The 19,636-nt window shown below is 36.8% G+C and overlaps 9 protein-coding genes across 9 annotated transcripts; 3 read left to right on the top strand and 6 right to left on the bottom strand.

Annotated features, from left to right (window-relative positions):
- Nucleotides 1–18: 18 nt before the first annotated feature.
- C5L36_0A03600 (uncharacterized protein) lies at nt 19–3,504 on the bottom strand (the record flags this gene model as incomplete). The annotated part of the gene is made up of 1 exon (XM_029463377.1): nt 19–3,504. One exon carries the CDS (start codon nt 3,502–3,504, stop codon nt 19–21), a length of 3,486 nt encoding a protein of 1,161 aa, XP_029319237.1.
- Nucleotides 3,505–4,103: 599 nt separating this feature from the next.
- C5L36_0A03590 (uncharacterized protein) lies at nt 4,104–5,768 on the bottom strand (the record flags this gene model as incomplete). Its single annotated transcript, XM_029463376.1, has 1 exon — nt 4,104–5,768. The coding sequence occupies one exon, from the start codon at nt 5,766–5,768 to the stop codon at nt 4,104–4,106; it is 1,665 nt and encodes a 554-aa protein (XP_029319236.1).
- A 1,306-nt stretch (nt 5,769–7,074) lies between these two features.
- On the bottom strand, nt 7,075–7,647 carry C5L36_0A03580 (uncharacterized protein; the record flags this gene model as incomplete). Its single annotated transcript, XM_029463375.1, has 1 exon — nt 7,075–7,647. The coding sequence occupies one exon, from the start codon at nt 7,645–7,647 to the stop codon at nt 7,075–7,077; it is 573 nt and encodes a 190-aa protein (XP_029319235.1).
- A 538-nt stretch (nt 7,648–8,185) lies between these two features.
- On the top strand, nt 8,186–8,437 carry C5L36_0A03575 (uncharacterized protein; the record flags this gene model as incomplete). Its single annotated transcript, XM_029463374.1, has 1 exon — nt 8,186–8,437. The coding sequence occupies one exon, from the start codon at nt 8,186–8,188 to the stop codon at nt 8,435–8,437; it is 252 nt and encodes an 83-aa protein (XP_029319234.1).
- A 265-nt stretch (nt 8,438–8,702) lies between these two features.
- C5L36_0A03570 (uncharacterized protein) lies at nt 8,703–9,896 on the bottom strand (the record flags this gene model as incomplete). The annotated part of the gene is made up of 1 exon (XM_029463373.1): nt 8,703–9,896. One exon carries the CDS (start codon nt 9,894–9,896, stop codon nt 8,703–8,705), a length of 1,194 nt encoding a protein of 397 aa, XP_029319233.1.
- Nucleotides 9,897–10,141: 245 nt separating this feature from the next.
- C5L36_0A03560 (uncharacterized protein) lies at nt 10,142–11,716 on the top strand (the record flags this gene model as incomplete). The annotated part of the gene is made up of 1 exon (XM_029463372.1): nt 10,142–11,716. The coding sequence occupies one exon, from the start codon at nt 10,142–10,144 to the stop codon at nt 11,714–11,716; it is 1,575 nt and encodes a 524-aa protein (XP_029319232.1).
- Nucleotides 11,717–11,914: 198 nt separating this feature from the next.
- On the top strand, nt 11,915–12,640 carry C5L36_0A03550 (uncharacterized protein; the record flags this gene model as incomplete). The annotated part of the gene is made up of 1 exon (XM_029463371.1): nt 11,915–12,640. The coding sequence occupies one exon, from the start codon at nt 11,915–11,917 to the stop codon at nt 12,638–12,640; it is 726 nt and encodes a 241-aa protein (XP_029319231.1).
- A 79-nt stretch (nt 12,641–12,719) lies between these two features.
- On the bottom strand, nt 12,720–16,775 carry C5L36_0A03540 (uncharacterized protein; the record flags this gene model as incomplete). Its single annotated transcript, XM_029463370.1, has 1 exon — nt 12,720–16,775. The coding sequence occupies one exon, from the start codon at nt 16,773–16,775 to the stop codon at nt 12,720–12,722; it is 4,056 nt and encodes a 1,351-aa protein (XP_029319230.1).
- Nucleotides 16,776–17,115: 340 nt separating this feature from the next.
- On the bottom strand, nt 17,116–19,107 carry C5L36_0A03530 (uncharacterized protein; the record flags this gene model as incomplete). Its single annotated transcript, XM_029463369.1, has 1 exon — nt 17,116–19,107. The coding sequence occupies one exon, from the start codon at nt 19,105–19,107 to the stop codon at nt 17,116–17,118; it is 1,992 nt and encodes a 663-aa protein (XP_029319229.1).
- Nucleotides 19,108–19,636: the final 529 nt, after the last annotated feature.

Genomic DNA, 19,636 nt, shown 5'->3' with positions numbered 1-19,636 from the left:
ACCAGAGGTTACTATGTGTTACTCATTAAAAAGGCTTTGTAATTCTTCCAGTTTTCTCTTCCTTCTTTCTTCGTCAGTAATCGTCAAAGCTTCACCTAGTTGGTTTTTTTTTTCTTGTATTTGTAACATCCTCTCCTCTATGCTTCCTTCTGTGATGAATCTGACGACCTTAACATCCTTACATTGACCGACACGATGTATTCTATCGATTGCTTGGAATTCGATGGCATTATTCCAATGTGGGTCCATCAAAAAGGCTTTGGAGGCAACTGTTAAGTTAAGCCCGACCCCGCCAGCTTTCAAGCTTAACAGCAGTATGGACACTTTGGTCTCACCAGATTTCACTGGCTCCTCGAAATCATTTAGTACGCGGTGTCGTTGTTCAAGGTTTAATCTACCATCAAATTTATGGACCTTATACTCATTTTTATATTTGTGAAGTTCTTCTTCTATCAAATCTAAGAAACTTGTAAACTGCGAGAAAACTATAACATGGTCCCCAGGTGATTGACATTTAATCATTTCTAGATGAGTTAAAAGAGCATTTATTTTTGATGATTGTCCATTGGGGGTATAAGGCCTAATAAAATAATCCCTCTTTTCAACCGGGCCCTGGGTCGTCAAAAAACCATCGTTGTTTAGGTTACGCAGGCTATCAGTGTTTGTTTCACTTGTCCTTAGTGTTTTTAAAAGTCGATTTTGATTGATTTGGGTTCTACACATAGGACAAAAAACCTCTTGAGCTTTCATAAGTTGTTCTTGGTTTGCCAAAATGTCATTTTCGTCTGCTTCTTCTAAAGTGCCAGATTTATGTGTAAGTTGAAATTCAAAATGTTCCATCAAACATCCTAGACAAAAGCAGTGCTTACATTCAGTCACAACACATGTATCAATATCTAGTGCTTCAGTACAGATTGAGCACTCGTTCTCTTCTAATCTAGGATACAATTCGTATATTTCTGATTTAAGTTTATTAATTGTGTCAAGTGGTAATCTCTGCTGCTTTTCATTCATTTCAATAGTACGAATAAGAGACAATACCTCTTCGTTTGTCTGATTAATCAGCTTGGACTGTGTATTTTTTCTAACATCAACATCATCATCAACAATCGCTTCTTTTGAAGTGTCTGAGGTGTTCTTAATCAAATCAACATGGCAACAAACCTGCCTGAGTCTAAGTAGTTGGGTCAAAATGGTTGTATAGTTTTTGAAAATCAAACCCGCCCTATAACTTTCTTTGAAGGAAGAAACTGCCTTCTCTTTAAGCCAATCGTAAATAAGTTGCTCCTTCTTCGTCATTTTTATTTTTTCTATTATAACTTCTTTAGATGGGAGCGTCACTAAAAAGTTACCATCTTTGTCCCTCTGATTTTTGGTTCTTCTCAATAGAATAGGATCAAGGATTGATTTCAACAAATCTGTTGCCACATCGATGTCTTTACCTGTTTCAAAGGGAACAGATATACAGTGCCTCCACAATGAATGGTAACACCATGGCCTTAAGCGCAAGAATTGAATCAATGAGAACAAATCATCTAAACGGTTAATTATAGGAGTACCAGTTAAAATCCAATTTCTTTCGGATCTGATTGAATTAACTGCTTTAGCAGTTTTGGTGGATTTATTCCTTATATTGTGCCCTTCATCTAATATGACTCTGAAGAACTTGACTGAGAAAAGCCCACTTCTTGAATCTACCCTGTTAGATTTGGCCCATTCAGATTGGATCATACCATATGTCGTCAAAATAATACGAGGAGGATTCTTTCCACACAAAATTGACTTTAGATTTCCAAGAGTACCAGAGCCATAATAAATGTAACAGAAGTTTTTTTTTGCATCTCCATTGACTTTAGTAAACTCCTTTTCCCACTGAGTCAACAAAGCCATTGGAACAACAATCAACGTGGTTTGATAAGCATAATCATTCACTTTTGCCATATGATCGTTCGGTAATGATTCATACAGCCTATCCTTTGGGCAAGAGAAAATTAGCGCCAAAGTAGTAATGGTTTTGCCAAGACCCATCTCATCAGCAAGGATTCCACCTTTGCAGTCAGAATTAATAACAGGTTTTACAGTAGAGCACGTACCTTTGTACATGTTAAGATAAAATTTGTCTCCAATATTGTCAGGCTCATAAGACTGAGGTATGTTTTCAGGCGCTGGTGGCCACGTATATTCTTTCCATAGTGGGTTCAACGATTTTTCAAGTGCCATCAATTTAGCAATAATAAACTCTTTTTCCTTGTTTTCAAGGTTCACATTGTTGAGACCAACATTATCATACTCTTTTTCACGTTGTAACATCCAACTTAGTCCTTGCTTCTGATACGTCCTCAATTCAATGTTGAAATTGTCTGGAATACTCTCAGGAAGGATTTCTTGAAGAACACTCAATTCTGTGCTTTTATATAAATCTTTGACTTGATTTAGACTGAGTTCGGTCCCATCAGAATTTTCAGTACTGATATCTCCGGCATATATGGGTTCCTTTTCCATATTCTGATCACTCAAAATATCATGTGTACTTCCAGCTTTTATAAGAGTGAGGTGTTCTCTTTCCAACTCTTTATCTGTTTTCAGTTCAATGAGTTTAAATAGCTTAAGAATTGCACTTTTAAGTCTGGTACCTGCATTTATCTTACCGTTTGAATCCTTCATGACCTTTAATTGTTCTATTACGAAATCATCGTGCTCACCCAGTGACGTCTCATTTTCAAATATTGAACCTCTTAGAAAACATCTTGTTCTTATGATAAATGAGTCTCCAGTACTCAGTCTTGTAGTATCCACATAGAACAATTTACTTTCGAACTCCATAGCATTTTCCATAAGCAACGGTCCGATAATTTCTGAAATATCTTCAACAACTCTGCCAAGTTCTCTCTTATAAGGACTCCCTTCTGCTTGTTGACTAACATAAATCACATCATTACTTGGTGATTTAGTGAAAATTAACCTATTTTCTCTGTATATAGACCCCAAATTGAATATAGATCGTGTACACCAGCATTGGACATTAAGGGTTCCAATATACTTTTTCCATTCCAGTGGCTCTTTCTTATTGACGTATTCTTCAACATGTTTTTGCTTCTTACTGGAATTTTCATGATTCTGTACGAATATATCTATCCCATTCACTCTTGACCTCTTTTTCTGTGGGATAGGGGTTGTTGATTTTGCAATTTTCATATCATCGCCCTTACCAGATTTGAAATCTCGTTTGTTCAAAGTCTCGAACCCACAATTGCTATAGTTGTTAGAATTATCCAGATATGCATTACTAGCACTCTCCAAAGAATCATCCCGGTTTGCGAATTTATTATAGAGTGAATACGCAGTTGTTTCTGTCATTTCTGGGAATAGTGCAGTTAACTCATCTTTAAATTTCATAAACCTATCATGCTCTATTTCTAAAACATCAGCCGTTTTCTCTTTCTTCGGTAAAGTCGTTTTCAAAGTGTGGTCAAAAAACCTACTGTTAGTGTTATGATTACCCATCAATGCTGTTTAGCCCACTATTAAAATAGGATCTTGTTCTCAAGCTAAAACTTGTAGAACTGAAAAAAAAAAAAAAACTCACGCGTATTAATGTTAGTTTTCTAAACGTATTGGCGATTGGCCTCAATGCCATTATAACAAAAAAAAATAGTACTTTACGTTAGTCATTAACATAGCAAACGTTATACATATTTTGCAAACTATTGTATTAGTTTACAGAAAAAAAAAGAGTAAAGCATTAAAACAAGCAAATCATAAATTAACATAAAGAAGAATCAGATCATACTAGTATCAAGAGAACAACAATTTCTTCAAATGCCAATTTGATATTGTCAGAGATATTTATATAGAAACCCCACTTGAACTCAAGAAACCCAGGTTTGGAAACATGCCGGTAATATGAAAGCGTTCCAAAGAGATAATAAAAAATGGACACTTTGCTAACCAAACACAACACAAAACAAAGTGAATAAATAAGAGATTTCTGAATATTAATACATTATATCGGAGGTAGAGCTGCCATCATTGCAACATATCAGCCTCTTATGTGCTTTCCTGAATATAACTTTTATCAAATATTTTTTTGTGTTGGTATTAGTTTAAGCAAATAAGATGTCCAGTTCAGCCAACGAAACGTTTTCAGGGCTCTCAATATCTTGATTAAGAAATCCTGATCTAACTGTTTCTAACCATTTCGCACTGATCGATGGTTCTACCGTTGTATCACTCATGATCGAGCTTGTGATTGAATTGACAGAATCAGTCACTGAACCATTATAAGGGCTTAGAGCAACTGCTCTTAAAGCAGCAACAGCTGCAGCTGCATTGGGGGTATTAGCAAGTGTTTTTCTTGGAACTCTAGGAGTTACAGCAGCAGCGGTAATTATACGTTTTGGTGGACTGTCCGGAGACATTGTAGGTTGCCTATTTTTGATAGCCGCTTCTGAAATGTTCTGGGGGATTGACGAAGAAGCTGATTTTGGTCTCTTATTAACAAAGCTGATAGATTTTGATCTTTTACCAAGACTAGACGGTATTCTTTCGGTGATAAGGTCAGATCCACGCTTGTAATAACCATGGTTTTCATAAATGCTACTTTCATCATCATCAGCATCATTATCATCATCAAAATCACCTTTCAACAAACTGTATTCATCATCGGAATCTGGAATAGTTGGCAGGAATTCGTTACCTTTCCTTAGTGAAAAATCGGATGTGGTTGATAGTATTCTGTTAGTTTCTTCATCTGGTTTGACAGGCATCGATATGTTCAGAGAAGCAGTAACCGGAGCCACATCATACGGAACTGATAATTGGGAGATACCAAAATCAATAGTACCATTACCAAATGGAGAAACTTTATTTAGTTGCAGTCCCGCCGGAGAAACAGAATGCAAAGATGATAAACTTTGAGATAATGAGGAACTAGAGCTAGTTCTACCATCTACCTTGCCCAGAAGATCAGCCTTCAACTTAGAAGTGTAGACCAAAGTTGAATCATTCATATCAGCTTCAAACTCGACCCTCTCGATTGGAGTATTATCCGGGTTTGCATTTAAAGATGCACTATCATTCATTGCTTCTCTTTCTCGGTGCTCTTCGATGATCTTCATAACATAAGCAGGGTATTCAGGGGATAGAATACCACGATAGACGTACACCATTCTTTTTGGAGACGAATCTGCCCAGTCTCTTGATAAAGCGTAATGTATTGACGCATCACCCTTTTCGACTTTTTTAACATAGGCATTCAACTTAGCACTCACTAAATTTGATGTTTTAGAAGATAACTTAGACATATCTGGATGTTTTTCAACCAAGATATCACAGATCTGTTTGACTGTCATACCTTGACAATCATTATCATTCTCGTAAAGAATGATGAATATAGCCAACAAGACATCGTCTTCCATGGAAGCGTGCGGTGTAGGTCTAGGTCTTTCACCGGTTAAGGGGACAGATGTTGATACACCACTGGCAAAATTAATGACTTTTGAAGACTTTTTTTCTTTCTTCTCCTTTTTTTCTTTCTTTTCCTTTTTCTCCTTCTTCTCTATCGGTTCTTCATTGAGAGAAGTCGGAGCAGGAGACGAAATCGAAGATACTGATGGTGAAGTTGACACCAGAGTCTTAATGAGTGGTTTATTAACAAGTTCTTTTTGTATTGAGGATGTTGCCTCAGGTGAGGTTGGAACAGATTCATTTGATTTTTCTGTTGGAAAATCGGAGAACTCTTCAGACGACGTTAGATGGTCTTGGGACATGTTTTTTGTTGGAGAAATGGAGTACTAAGGGAAACAGTATAATGCAGATGTGATTGAGATAAAAGACAATAGCTTAGAAATAATATGGAGAGATATCCGTCTAAGTTTTCACAAAGTAAACTCGGGTTCTAATTTTAACACCTATTTCAAAAGCTTGTGTATGAAGTTGAACAAGTCAACAGAATTTTGAGATTTAAATAAACAATATAGCTGAACTTGAAGAGAAAAAAGGGTTGTATTGTATCTTGTAATTCAATCAATAGAGTTTAAGAATTACAATCCAAACAAGGTTTCTTTTATTTTTTTTCCTGCTGTTAGAACAAAAGTCAAGTTATGAAATATCAAATCTAAAGAAAGAAAGAGTATGGAGAATGGGAATAATTAGTATTTGGTTCTTCTTATCTTGAATGGGAAGTAAACGGGCCATAAAAGGTTAGTTTGGGTTGTACTTACGGTTATTGAAACAAAAAAAAATCCTAGTTGCCGATTTCAGTAAACACGAGTCTTGAAATAAACTGTAATTGAATAAAGTAAGATTCCAAGAATGTAGCAAAGGGAAGTCAACCTGATATTAGATTAGGTTGGTAGAAGTTGAGTTTGAAAAAAAAAAATGTAGATTTAATAACAAGCCAAAGGGGATATATTAATTCAATAAATATCCAGTGCCAGGAACTATTCAGAAGGGGGGGAAGGTTTGATTGTCCCAGTGCGATATATGTTTACAGGGAAGAAGCAAAATAAGGGAAGCAAAAACTCAAAAGCTACAACCAGATTCAAACCCTAATCCAAATAGAAAACAAACAGGAGATACATCTCTTTCCTGGTAATCATAATAGGCCTATTCTCTCAGAGTTTGAATTGGAGGAGTCACACACCACGTGCAACTCCGTGATCTTGATAAGCCGGATTAGGAAATGTTTCGCTGCTATTTTTCAGGAGTCTTGTGGAGGAAAGCGCGTGATTTTGCAGGTTCTTTGAAGAAAACAGTCACAGTTCCCCGGGGGGTGCTCCCCCGCGCACCGCACATAACAGGAAAAAGAAGGGAACTTTAAAGACGGTAGTGTGGCGCTGGGATAATGTAAGAGAACAATATTTGCAAGATATCAGTATAGAAGGGTTTCCGTAAACGGAAAGGGGTTCGGGTAGTTTTATTGTTTGGAGTCGTTTAGGAGAGAGATTGTTGGAACTTGTTCTAAATACGTAAAGTGCATACAGATAAATCTACTTATAACCTTACAAACTCTATATAGATTTCAGCCATTTTGTTTTCAGCCTTTTTTGATGGATCTAATAAACAAAAGACGGCTCAGCCTGATAATGCCGGATGGACCGAGACGGTAGAGATGTATTTCTCCAAGTGTGGGTAACCGTCCAATGGGATTCCATTGGCATTAATTTTAGTGACATCGGTGTACAAGTACAAATCTGCCACAGTGATGTTATCTCCCACAACGTATTTAGACGAGGCGAAATGATTGTTGAGGTATTTAAACAAGTTGTGGACGTTTTCCTTCCTTGTTGCAACCTCCTCCGGTGAATCCTGAGGACGTCTGTTCCACGCAACCATGGTGTTGCCGACATCAGTGTTGGTAAAGGAGAACCACCTTGTGTTGGAAACTTTCTCCTCCTTTGTAGAGCCCAAGAGCTCGGGTTTTGCAGATTGAAGAATTAGGTACTCGACCACTGCAGCAACTTCAGTAACTTTGAATCCATTTGTGGCCTCAAAAGCAGGCGCCTTTCCTAGGGGGAAGATGGACTTGTAATTATCAATGTCTCTAATAGACACAACCTTGACGTCAAGACCGAGGTATTTAACAAGGCCTGGGAGCCATGAGTTCCTCGAGGAACCAGGGAGAATGTAAAGAGTACCTAAGGACATGTTTAAGTGGGTTCAATTGTTTGATACTTACTCTGGTAGACTTGCCAATGGCTCAATTATAACCTCTGCAAGCTTGCTCCATTCGACAGAGCTGATAGAGTACTTTATCGCCTTTACTGAGTTGCTGCTCTACATAGATATTTATACTGGCCTGTCATAAGTAGCCACACTTGATACCATGTACAAAGACAGCCACAGTTAAACCCTCCCTCCTCATATCCGGGAATTGAGGCTGTCCTAACTGTCCACTTATCTTCCACCCATCAACCACCATCAACCACAGTCGAATCTACTTTAGGGTTGCCGTAACATGACAAGGAGGTATTCAAACTGAACTCACCTGGTTAGTGTAATAATGTCCAGGTGATCCACTTTCCCAATTTGGCCGAAAAAAGGCTCCAAATGCAATATTCGTTTCTCACGCTTTCGCTCCATGAATTTGATCATTTGCATGCAATAAGCTAATTGGATAGGTCAACATCTCTTCAGAAGCACTCTTTGAATAAATACCCACACTTGTACACACCCCTTATCAACAATGGTTGCATTATCTCCAGCTATTAGAGAACTCAGATTCCTTCTTCCTCAAACTGCATCCTCTTTAAAGTCATTCGTCTTGAATGCTTACCCATCTATCAAGCAACAACATCCTCATTTACCTGTTTTGATTAGGGAATGTCAAGGCATTCAGCCAACTGTTGTTGTTAGACTCGAAAAGGGTGTCGAAGTCAAGAAACACGTTGCAAACTTCTCAGATGCAGAGCTTAAATCTTTCCTTCAAAATCCTTGAATAATCCCCTAGAGATTTTTTCCACTTCAATATATTTATGTACTGACGCTCATATATATTCCATTTATTTATTCATTTTAACAAAAACCGTCGAACATTGCACCTTCTTTTTTTTTTTGATTTCAAAAGAAAGAAAGACAACAAAATCAATTATATACAATTCGTAGAGTATAGTCTAGTTAGTTTTTAAACTATTCACAAATACTATATTACTGCATTTTGCAATTAACTATATACATTTTTTTTGGTTGTTCAAAAGACTTGCTCAGTTCTTCTTTGTCTTCTTGGACTTAATAATGACTCTATTAGAAGTTGCTTGTTTGCGTGCCATTTCAACGCCTTTCATTGCTTCCTCCTCTTTTGCTGCCCGAATTTTATTGTTTTCTTGCATTTCTTTCCAAGTTTCGTTGAAGTTGTCGAGAACACCCTTCTGCTGAATCTTGGCTTGCTGCTCTTTGCTTGGTAATGGGTACATGCCGGTCATCTTTCTGAATGATGCGTTTCTTAATAATTGTGATTGGATAATAGAACATAGACCATTAGCACTAAAGTACACCATAACTGCCGCACTCATATTGAACGTGAAAGCAATCGAAGCAAACGGCAAAACCATAAACACCTTTTTCATTGTACCACCAAACTGTGCATTACCTGTATCCCCACCAAATTTGAAGGCAATGGAATACAATGATGCGGATATCAAATGTAAACCAATATAAGGATCTGGATTTGCCAAATTTTCGAACCATAAAGTACCTTGAGTTGTTAAACCATCAACAGGTAAGTTGGCCATTTCTCTAATACCAAAGAAAGAACCAACAGAGTAAACCATTTGGGTAACTGGAGATAAAAACATCCTTGAATACTTGACACCATTTTTCTGATTTAAAACTCTTAATTCAAGCTGTTTCCTTTGTTGTAAAGCTCTATCACCAACAGACATTGCGTGGGTCATTTCCTTTCTTATTTTTTTAGTTTCAGGCATAATGGCTTGCGATCTAGCCATAGTGTCAGACGATTTCATAAATAGGGGAAATAGTAAAAGCCTGAAACCTATTGTGGTGACAGCTATAGTTGCCCACCATGGCAGTCCACTGAAGACATGTACATATTCAAGAGACTGTTGGATCAGATCACTTGGCCACCAGCCATCAACCAAACCAACGGATTTCAAATATCCTAACTGATCGCTTGTTAGGTCGGTTTGTGACAACAGTTCCTGTTTGGCAAGTAGGTCTTCATCAAAACCTAGTTTGTCATCAATCTTACGTTCTTCAGAATCAATGATATTCTCGATGTTATGTAAGATTTGTGAAGTTTTAGACTCACCTGATTCTGAAGAATTAAATCTAACTGCAGATAAAAGTGGGCTTTCTGCACGGAGTCCGACTAGAGGAACAGAACGATTGGCGGAAGAACGTAAACCGCAACGCACGATAGTTGATCTGAGTGCAAACATGGCTAGGTTGTGTTTACTAGGGACTACAGGCTAGAATACTATAAAAGCAGCTCCACCCTCCCACGTAAACTCTCTCATTTACGAGTGTTTAATTTCACGTCGAAAATAGGGGAACCAAAAAAAATTAAATTTCCAGACATATTCTCAGCACAATAAAGAAAAAGCATTTTCTTCATTCGGTAGTATCAAAGCAAATCCAAGGTTCGAAGCCGAACACAGATTGATAATTGTGAAAATACTTTGAAATGTACACTAACATGCTTAGGAGTAAGACACTGGAAAAACTCTTATTTGACAGAACTAGGATTTGCAGGCTTTTTTCGGCACTGGCGAATCCTGCAACTTTACAACAGGCCGTCTTCGGAATGCACAAATCCGCACCTTTAGAATTAAGACGTAAATCGTTTGATGATTTGATGAGACAGCTTGATGAGAACGAGGAATTATGGAAAGACAATGCGTTGGTTGAGTCTGAAATCCATCATAATATGGTGGAACTGATCAATGGTCCGGATCAAGATTATTATATGAAAGAATTGCAAAAATGCAATGGTTGGTTGTCCATTTATTCCTTAATTCACGATAGACTTTATTACAATGCAGTACAGGGTGTATTTAGACATCCTCAATATATCCCCAACGAGACCTTTGAGTATTTATGTTTGCAGCTTTTGAAAAATGATCAGCTGAAGTTATTTATGGATGCAATTGATAAGAATTCGCCTAATCATTTTTATAAAGTATCCCAGAACATCTATGAGAAATTCATTCGTTTATGTATTGAACGTCGCCAAGACGATTTATTAGCAAAATTCATTGAAAAATATATAATTTACACGGGAGATACCGAGGTAATCAAATATCAAGCATGCCACATTGATTGGCAGCTCGGAGAATCCATTTTGAACTTTTTCTATTCCTGTGGTAATATCAAAGCATATTCCAAAACCGCAGCTCTCATGATACTGCTAGCCAAACAGTTGCCCAAAAGCGAAAAGTTAGCTCGTGAGTTGAGATTCAAGAGCAGAGTCCAGAAGTTACAAATGTATACCGATAAATTAGGTCCCTATACGGTACTTGAAAATGGAATGTTCCATAAGTTTGGCCTTATTGCAAACAAAAATGCTAAATTCGACAAGCATCTCAAACCTTTTGCAAATTCTCTTTTCAGTTATTACAAAGATCAGCAACTTACACTTGAGACGTGTATTCTACTTATTGAATACATGCATGGCCTCCACACCCAAGAGTTCAAAGAATCATTCAGTAAAAAACTCAACCCTGATATTCAAATGGCAAGAATCTATCGTAGTGTCATTAGGAAAACTGCTGATCCAGACCCTTTGATCTTGAAAAATTACACTGATATCATCAATATGGCAAACGATAAGAACAATAAACACATGAAAGATGGCTTACCCGTACGTAGAACCCAAAATCAACGCTTCTCTGAGGAGGAAGCTTTGAACCCTGATGACATCAAGCCATTCAAACCAAAGGCCCTTCAAATTATTTTATATGTTTTACACGAGCGGGCAAAGAATGTTAAAATACCCCAAAGTGATGAATTGAGAGATATTATCGTCACAGCCGTCTTACTCTTTCAAGCTATGATTAAGGTGCGGTCGCTTAAACCTTCTGTTGACTGTGTTCAGTTGATGATGGACCTGGTACGTATGCACCCTGCTACAGCACCTCACGTCACTCTGCTGCAGCCATTGTACGACAAAGTGAAAGGTCAACTCCCTGAAAACCAGATACCTAAACGTCTAAGGCCTCAAGAGTCACCACTTAAAACACCTCCACCTGATTCAACATGATTTTGCATTGTCACCCTCGGATATCTTAATTACCGCATAAGGATTTTAGAATCTAAGGATTCTAGCCAGGCTGTAGTGCCTGTCGTTTTTTAACAACAACCAGCATTTTTTTTTCTTGCATACTATGTCGACTATTTTGTAAAATGCTAGACAGCACTTATGTATATTAACCGGTACGTTTTAGGAACATAGAACAGTATGACTGCGACGAGTATTAAGATTTTAGTAATTAACCCAAACTCCACTAAGGAGATGACTAAATCTATTGAATTTGAAATCAACACACTGCATATCTCGCAGTGTGTGGAAATCGATTATTACACTGGACCTACACATACAAGAAAAGCAGCACCTCCTTCTATAAACAACAACGAAGATGCAGAACAGTCTACACAAGCATGCTTACAAGACTTTCAAGAAAATCCAAAATATCTAGAATATGATGGATATCTGATTGCATGTTATAGTGATCACCCACTAGTTTATCAACTCCCTAAACTATTGTCTTCTCAAAGGGTAGTTATGGGCATATTCCAAGCATCGATGCTGTATTCCATGCAATATGCCACAAGTGGGTGTAAAACGGCCATTCTAACATCTTCCATCGCATGGGAAAAATTGTTAGACGATGCTATAATCAAATACTGTGGTAACGTGGATGTGTTTCCAGATGCACGATTCAATCACTCACTTGCTTGTAATATCCCGGTATTAGAGTTACACCATGAGAAACACTTCCCTGTCATCCAAAATAAAATCACACAACTACAAAATAATAATGTTGGAATCATTTTATTAGGATGCGCAGGCCTAAGCTGTCTGCACCAGAAAATGAAGAGATTTGCCCCTAATATCAAGTTTGTTGATTCTGTTAAAGTTGGTATCAAACTTCTTATAGCCTACGTTGATATTGGTGAAACTTAGGCCCCCCCCTCCCCGTTGCTGAAAGTAATAAGACTTTAAGCATTATTACAAATCTATAGAAAACTTATAAACAAAATTTCTATTGGTGTTTCAATTTTAATAATAAAGACAAAATACTGCTTTCTAACTCATCCTTTTCTTCTTGAGTAACGAAAAACGGCCTGCTATTGAATTTTTTTAATAATACCTTGAACTGATCCATATCAGTCTGTGTCAGTAGACTTTTGGTTTCCTCTGATTTACATGTTCCTGATCCACTTTGAGATCCAACACCAGAATTCTCAGGAGATTCCTTCTTGTTTTCCCTCCTATCTTTTCTTGTCTTCATACGCAGTCGAGCCGTCCATTCATCTAAACTTTCAATGCTGCTCAGCTCTACATTCTGCCTCGATCTAGTACGTTTTGCTGGAGAGGTATGCTCTTCCTGAGATATATTAGGTTTCGGGGAGCTTGATGGAACCCGAACTGTTGGTAATTCACCAATCTCTTCTTCGATATTTATACTATCAATGATGAAAGATTTCAAGTTACGAATAGGTATTGGTGCTTCGCCAAAATTGGAATTTTCACGAACAAAAGAATTCTTGTTAATTGTTTTATCTCTGTGTTCAGATTCTCTTTCCATATTCCTTGGTTTTTTGGAACTGCTACTGTCAATTTTATTGATAGCTTTCAGGTCAATAGGGGTGCTAACACTTTTAGAGGTTATTGTATCATTCGATGTATCATCTTTGCTCAGCTCATAATCTACTTTTTTTTTCCGGTTAATGTTATCAGAGAACCCAGAAATTGAGTCAGCAATCAAGGGGGAATGATTCACCTTCCGCCTGATTGCTAGTTTTTTTATTCTATTACTTTCTTTGAGGGATAATCGTGATCCTATGATTTTCAGTTTATCGTGAAGTTCAGTGTCAAATTCAATTTCCGGGTGGACTAAAAGCCCCAATTTATAGCTAATTTCATCCAACCAAGATTGAGGTATCGATTCAATATTCCTAAAAGACCTGAGAAATTCAACTAGTTCCAAAGCATGATCATAATCTTCGGTTTCATTATCAAAGAAGCGCAAACCAGATTGCAAAAAATCAATAGGAGTCTGCTCACAAAACTTGTCAATATCTCCAGAACATTTCTTGTTCAACTTTAAAATAGCCAACAACATTCTAAATTTTAGTTCGTCCGTAACGGTGCATAAAACCCGGCAATTTTTCAGAAAGCTAATATATTTTGGGAACAAAATACTGTAGCTCTGGTTGTCAAAAACCATCATCATCTTTTCAAAATTTGAAACCATCTTAATTTGTTCTGATTCGGGAATTTCGATTTTCTCTAAATTCTCCGCATAGTTCAAGAATAAAATGAAAGTGTCTATTTTCTCTTGAAAATGATTTATTAAAGATGCGTTATCGAAGATGTCTGAAACCATGCAGCAGTAGAACAACTTTATTCTATCACAGCTTCTAAAACATAAGGCTAAAAATGACAACAATATTGCATCATTTCCTGTCTTACTTATTTTGTTGATAACTCTCGTCATCAAGAGCGCTGTGTGATTTTCAGTGTCCCTCCTCACAAACTTAGTTGAATCGTCCATATCTTTAACTAAGGAAAATAATTCATCAGCAGAACGGTTCTGATAAATATGATGCTCAAAAATCTCGAGAATAGCCTCTCCTACTGAACATGCAAACTGACAATACTCCTTGTATGGGCATGCCAACTTCAGGTTTTCCAAAGGATAATAAACACTGATATTAATCGTACTCTGTAGTATATTAAATGATCTTGACGATCCAGTTGTTGTGTTATATCTCAAAATTACACTGAAGACTTCTGGATTTCTGAAAATCATTTTTGGCAAAGGTAGAAGTCTACCTTTCCATTTTTCAAATTCCGAAAACCAAAAGCATGCATTTGGATCTTCAACGTGGAGATATCTATCAGATAAAAATACGGATTTTAGGATGTATGAAAATGTAGTATCCCATTCCGTCAAGCTATAAAGTGGTGTAAGAACATGATCTAATAGTAATGCCAAATGTGGACCAAATGTAATTTCCTCCATTTTCAATCTCATCGCATAATAAATCCGAGCATATAGTATAACATAGCTTTGGTGATTACTCCATTGTTTCAATTTTGTGCCTCCAACAATCAACTTAGTATTAAAAAATGGGAACAATAAAGAATTCAACTTATGTTTTAGTTGCTCGGTCTCCCAATCTTTAATCGTCAAGGTCTGGAAATTATAAACCATTACTTTCCACGATTCCAGGGCTATAATTACAGTGTCCGGGTTTTCAAGCAATTCCCTGAAAACCGGTTCAAAATAAATGTAAGAATCCCAATTTTCTAGGATGAACTTTTTCCGGTTGAACGACACCAAATATAGTAGATAAGTCCATATTTTAGCTGCTTGGACCGAATAATTGATGTGAATTAAATATTTTAAAGTCTCACAAATAGCTTGTGCTATTGTCATCCTTGAATGAAGTTGTATCTCCGTACTTGTTTTAATCGATGAAAAGGAACTTTCAAGTTCTTCACTTAATATTCTAACAACCATAGCTTTGGACTCTTTATTGTTTGCAAGACACGTTAGAACTGAAATTGCACTATTTAGAACCTTTTGATATGCTTGGACGTCAGTGTTTAATATGGTGAATAAAACATAACTGATTATTTGGTAACTGCATTTACTCATTGTTACAGGTTGTAATATAACAAACCTCCGAAGTATGTTGAGTTTTTCGCAAGTCACAGACGCACTGGTGAAATGCTTCATTTGAACAATGCTTGTTCCTATTGATTCCATTTTTCCATAATATTTCTCTGGTAAAACTTTGACAAACTGAAAAACAGACGAAGTTACTCCTTTACTTATGTTCTCACTTTTCAGAAGATCTGTACAAATGTCAAATAGGATACCCAATCCCGATAGATTTGTTGCTAATGGATTTAAAAATACAATAAGCTTTAGGCCTTGGGAGGCGGTTCGTTGCTGAAAAGGATTCGACCCTTCTTTAAATTCTTTTAATAATTTTAGTAGTTCTAGTTGAACTGAGGCAATGATATTCCGAACAATATCCTTAGTGAAAATATTTTCGCCATATGTAACCTTGGGGTTTTCTTTAATCATATGGTTTAAGGAAGCATAGACTTGATATTGCTTGTGGAACTGTTTATCAATTAGCCCCAATGCACATTCATGAACTTTTTTTTTAATGTTTGGATGATTACTAGGAATTTGTAAAATCACACCAGGTGGCCATGATTCATTTTTGCTCAAGTCCAAATTCAGCATTGTTTCTAACGTTATAAAAGACTTAGAAACGTATTCAGAACCAGGTAATTTCAATATTGATTTGGGTTCCCCTTTATTGTTTTTCAATGGAGAAGACGATGGACTTTCAGGTTCACTTGAAAAAGCAACCTGTTTTTTATGTTTAATAGAAGGTGATTTTTCTGGTGAAGAAAACAAATATCCGTCATGGACAAATACCTCCTTCCCTGACGCTCCTATACTGGAGCTACTCAAGTGGGTCAAATCAGAAACACCAATTGAGGTTTTGTTAAGGTTAGTTTGATTAGAAGGAGCAGAGTTGAACATATTAATCGATCCTGCCTTCAATCGCCTTCGTGCAGGAAAGCAGGGACTCTTGTTCTTTCCTTCGGACGCAATTCCAATAGTTGTTTGTTTGCTAACACTTGATGGAAATTCGTTACCATGTGAGCTTTGCTGCACAATTCTGCTATATTTTTTCCTCAATGGAAAAGTTCTAGAGGTTGATATTTCTGTTCGTAAGGTTCCATCACTATCATATTTATGCCTTTTAGAAAGCGGAGAACCTGCAGACGATGTTGATGTGAATGAGGACCGATGTTTTCGGATAGATAACAAGTGGGCATCATGTCGTGGTTCTGATGGTTTTTGCGTGCTTGTTTTTATATCGGTAAAGTTTAGTGTGGTTTTGCTGGTACGATTTTGTTCCATGGAAGGCAACTTCTGATCTGATTTTGGTACAAAATCACTTGATATATTACTTAGAGTTTTTCTGTCGGAACGTAGCTGATCTCCTTGAATATGAGGTCGATTAAAAACCGGAATATTAGCCAGTCCATTCGACATTTCCATTATGTCAACTTTCTGAAGATCTGCAACAGTATTGGAGGTCGTCCAGTCGTTAGCCTCCTAATAATTAGCACTTGCTCTTTTTTGTGGTGAACAAAAACACGTGAACAGGTATGCCTCAGCTGAATAGGACAGCAATAAATACGCGTTGCAAAAAAAAAACGTTTTGTTTTCCACTTTGGGAAATCTTACATATTCATCCAAGGGGGTGTGTATTTTCATGCACGATTCTTTTAGATTCATGAATCCACCTCACTTCTAGACTAGCCTCTGAATCTGGGAAGGATATTAGTTATACAAAATGAAAGGACTGTATACACAAAAAGGCTCAGCAAAAGTCTAACTAACTGGTGGTAGTTATGAAACCAAAATCTTGTTCGTAGGTAGGAAGAATTATTACGGGAATTCTGATATAAAACTCGTTTGCATCACCTAATATCTCTTTACCTTGAAATAACATTGAGCCATTGGTATCCGTAAATATGTTCTTCATTGCGTAGTTGAGTTGTTCACACTCAGAACCCTCACTTGCTCTTCTTGCGTTATTGACGGTTATAAACCTGATTTGAAGATAATATTTTATTTGAAAGAAATTGGTCTTGAATTGAGGCTCTGTTTCCAGCGGAATTAAAATGTCGGTATTTACGTTTGAGGTTTTAAAGGTACTTATCATTTTCTCACACATAATTGATTCCAATATATTTTTATCAAGTCTAGATGATACCTCACCATATGTTCCTTTTTTTATGTACTCTTCACGATGAAATATTTGGTGCTTCAACAATTGAATCTCTAAACCTGTGGTATCGTAAATTTCATTGTGTAACGCTATATTCAAATTAATCAAACTTCCAAGATTGAAAATGCCTTTGTTCAAAAGTACAGTAGCCAATATCTCATGGTTCTGTTTGATGACAAATTTGATCTGTTGTTCTTTGGGCAAAATATGATCATATTCAATCAAGCTCTGATAATCTTTTTCTGCAATGGTTTGCCTCTGTACAGATTTATAGTCGGCCAGTATTTGCAGTAAATTCTCTCTTACATTGAATTTAAACACTTTTTTCTCATCCATCTTTTTATCAAACTTCTCCTGTACTTTTATAATATCGTTAACATCAGACCGATCGAGTTCTTCAACTATGTCTAAAAAGGATGTTATGTCATTTTTTGAATAACTTGATAGTTCCAGCTGTGACATTGAACTTGAAATTGGTTTGTCTTTTTTGTTCTCTCCGTCAAAGGGATACATGCTGTCACTTTTTGTCTTTTCTGACTGCTTCTTTAGCTTAAAAAAATTTATTTTCTTTGAATCGGTATTAATCGAGGAATTATGTCTCGAGACCTCCGGATGTTTTGAAACATCATTTACAATAAAATTTTCCAGGTGTTGATTTAATCGTGAGTTTTGGAGATGAAATATAGGTTGTCTTCCGTATTTGTCAATATAAGTTTGTATTTTCAGAGGCACAAATGCCGTTCTACTAATAATATTCTGACCTTCCATCAATTGATAACAGAAAATGAACTTGTAGTTGATCTGAACAGCCTCGGTTGCCATTGTTGGAGGTAAATCCTTGGGTAATTTGCATCTCAAATAGAAGGATTTGATAGATTCATGAGAAGCAGTTTCATCTGTCCATCTATTAGGATCGAATTCCAACTCACTAAAGATGATGTTTTGATCCGAACTGAAAAAAGGAATGAATTGCAAATTTTCGTTTGTGCCTGTTCCATCCAAAGAGTTCAACTCTGAGCTATATAGTGCACTAAATCCTGAGAAAAAACCATCGCTGTCACTGTTCTCCGCTTTGGATACCTCCAAACCTTTGATCCCCGCATATTTGCCTTCAATTATGGTACTCCTCTGTAAATCTCTAAAAATGGTATAGTCAACAATACTATCATTTATAAAATAGTAGCCTAAAATTTGGGAGAACCCTAAAAACAATGTTTCCTTTGCATTCTTGATGGCTGGCTTCTCTTGCTCGGGGACTTTCTCGAAACTATTGAAGAATACAGCTCTAGTTGCGTTTGAAAGTTGAGATGATAAACGACTGCCAAACCAACCACTGCTCTGAGGTTCCTCGGGTGGGGCATCTTCAACTGGTATCTGTGATCTGAGCTCATTTTTATTTACAGGGCCCTCTTTGGTGCTGTTTGATTTATCAAATGGATTATTCAAGTGTACACGAAAACCATGTTTACCAGTGTATTTGAACTTGATAAGTAATGAAAAATCGTCCGACCCAGCAAAAATTGGTGTGTTTTCATATATGAACTGAGCTTGGATATTATCACTCAATTGAGTCTGATGCACTCGGTGGCTGACCATATTTTGTGTTCCGGTTACTCAGAATTACCTGTGTATCTTTAAAAAATTCATGTTCGTGTTAATGAAAGAATATTTGGTGATGTGCATTCTCGGTTTACTTTATCCTCACTTTAAAAAGTACTCTGCAGCTAATTCGACGATAAAAGTTAAAAAAGATAGCTGCTACTTGATAGCTTTTCTCAGCCCAACGTTTGTTGTATCAAGCTTGTTGGTCGACAAGAACATATATACATTGAAGAACAATGGAGTCCTTTTATGATTCTGCACGTTAGACCGGTTTTTTAGTAACCAGCTAGTGTGTCTAGAAAAAAACGGAATTCTCTTGAACCTGGGTTTGTCTCGGCCTATTCTACATATTCTCCATGGCTTCGTAATCCGATCAGAATTATGATTTAAAATTGTATGGGGAGGGGGAGCTTCTTTTTTAGTTTACATCTATAATGTCCGAAACACACGCAAGGTAAATGATATCTCATAAATAATAGGCTTTTATATATGCCGCCACAGTGTGAGATAAGAAAGCCTTTTC

Source organism: Pichia kudriavzevii, chromosome 1 (assembly GCF_003054445.1).
Source record: "Pichia kudriavzevii chromosome 1, complete sequence".
Classification (NCBI taxonomy): Eukaryota; Fungi; Ascomycota; class Pichiomycetes; order Pichiales; family Pichiaceae; genus Pichia; species Pichia kudriavzevii.
This window is presented reverse-complemented; position numbering and strand designations above follow the sequence as displayed.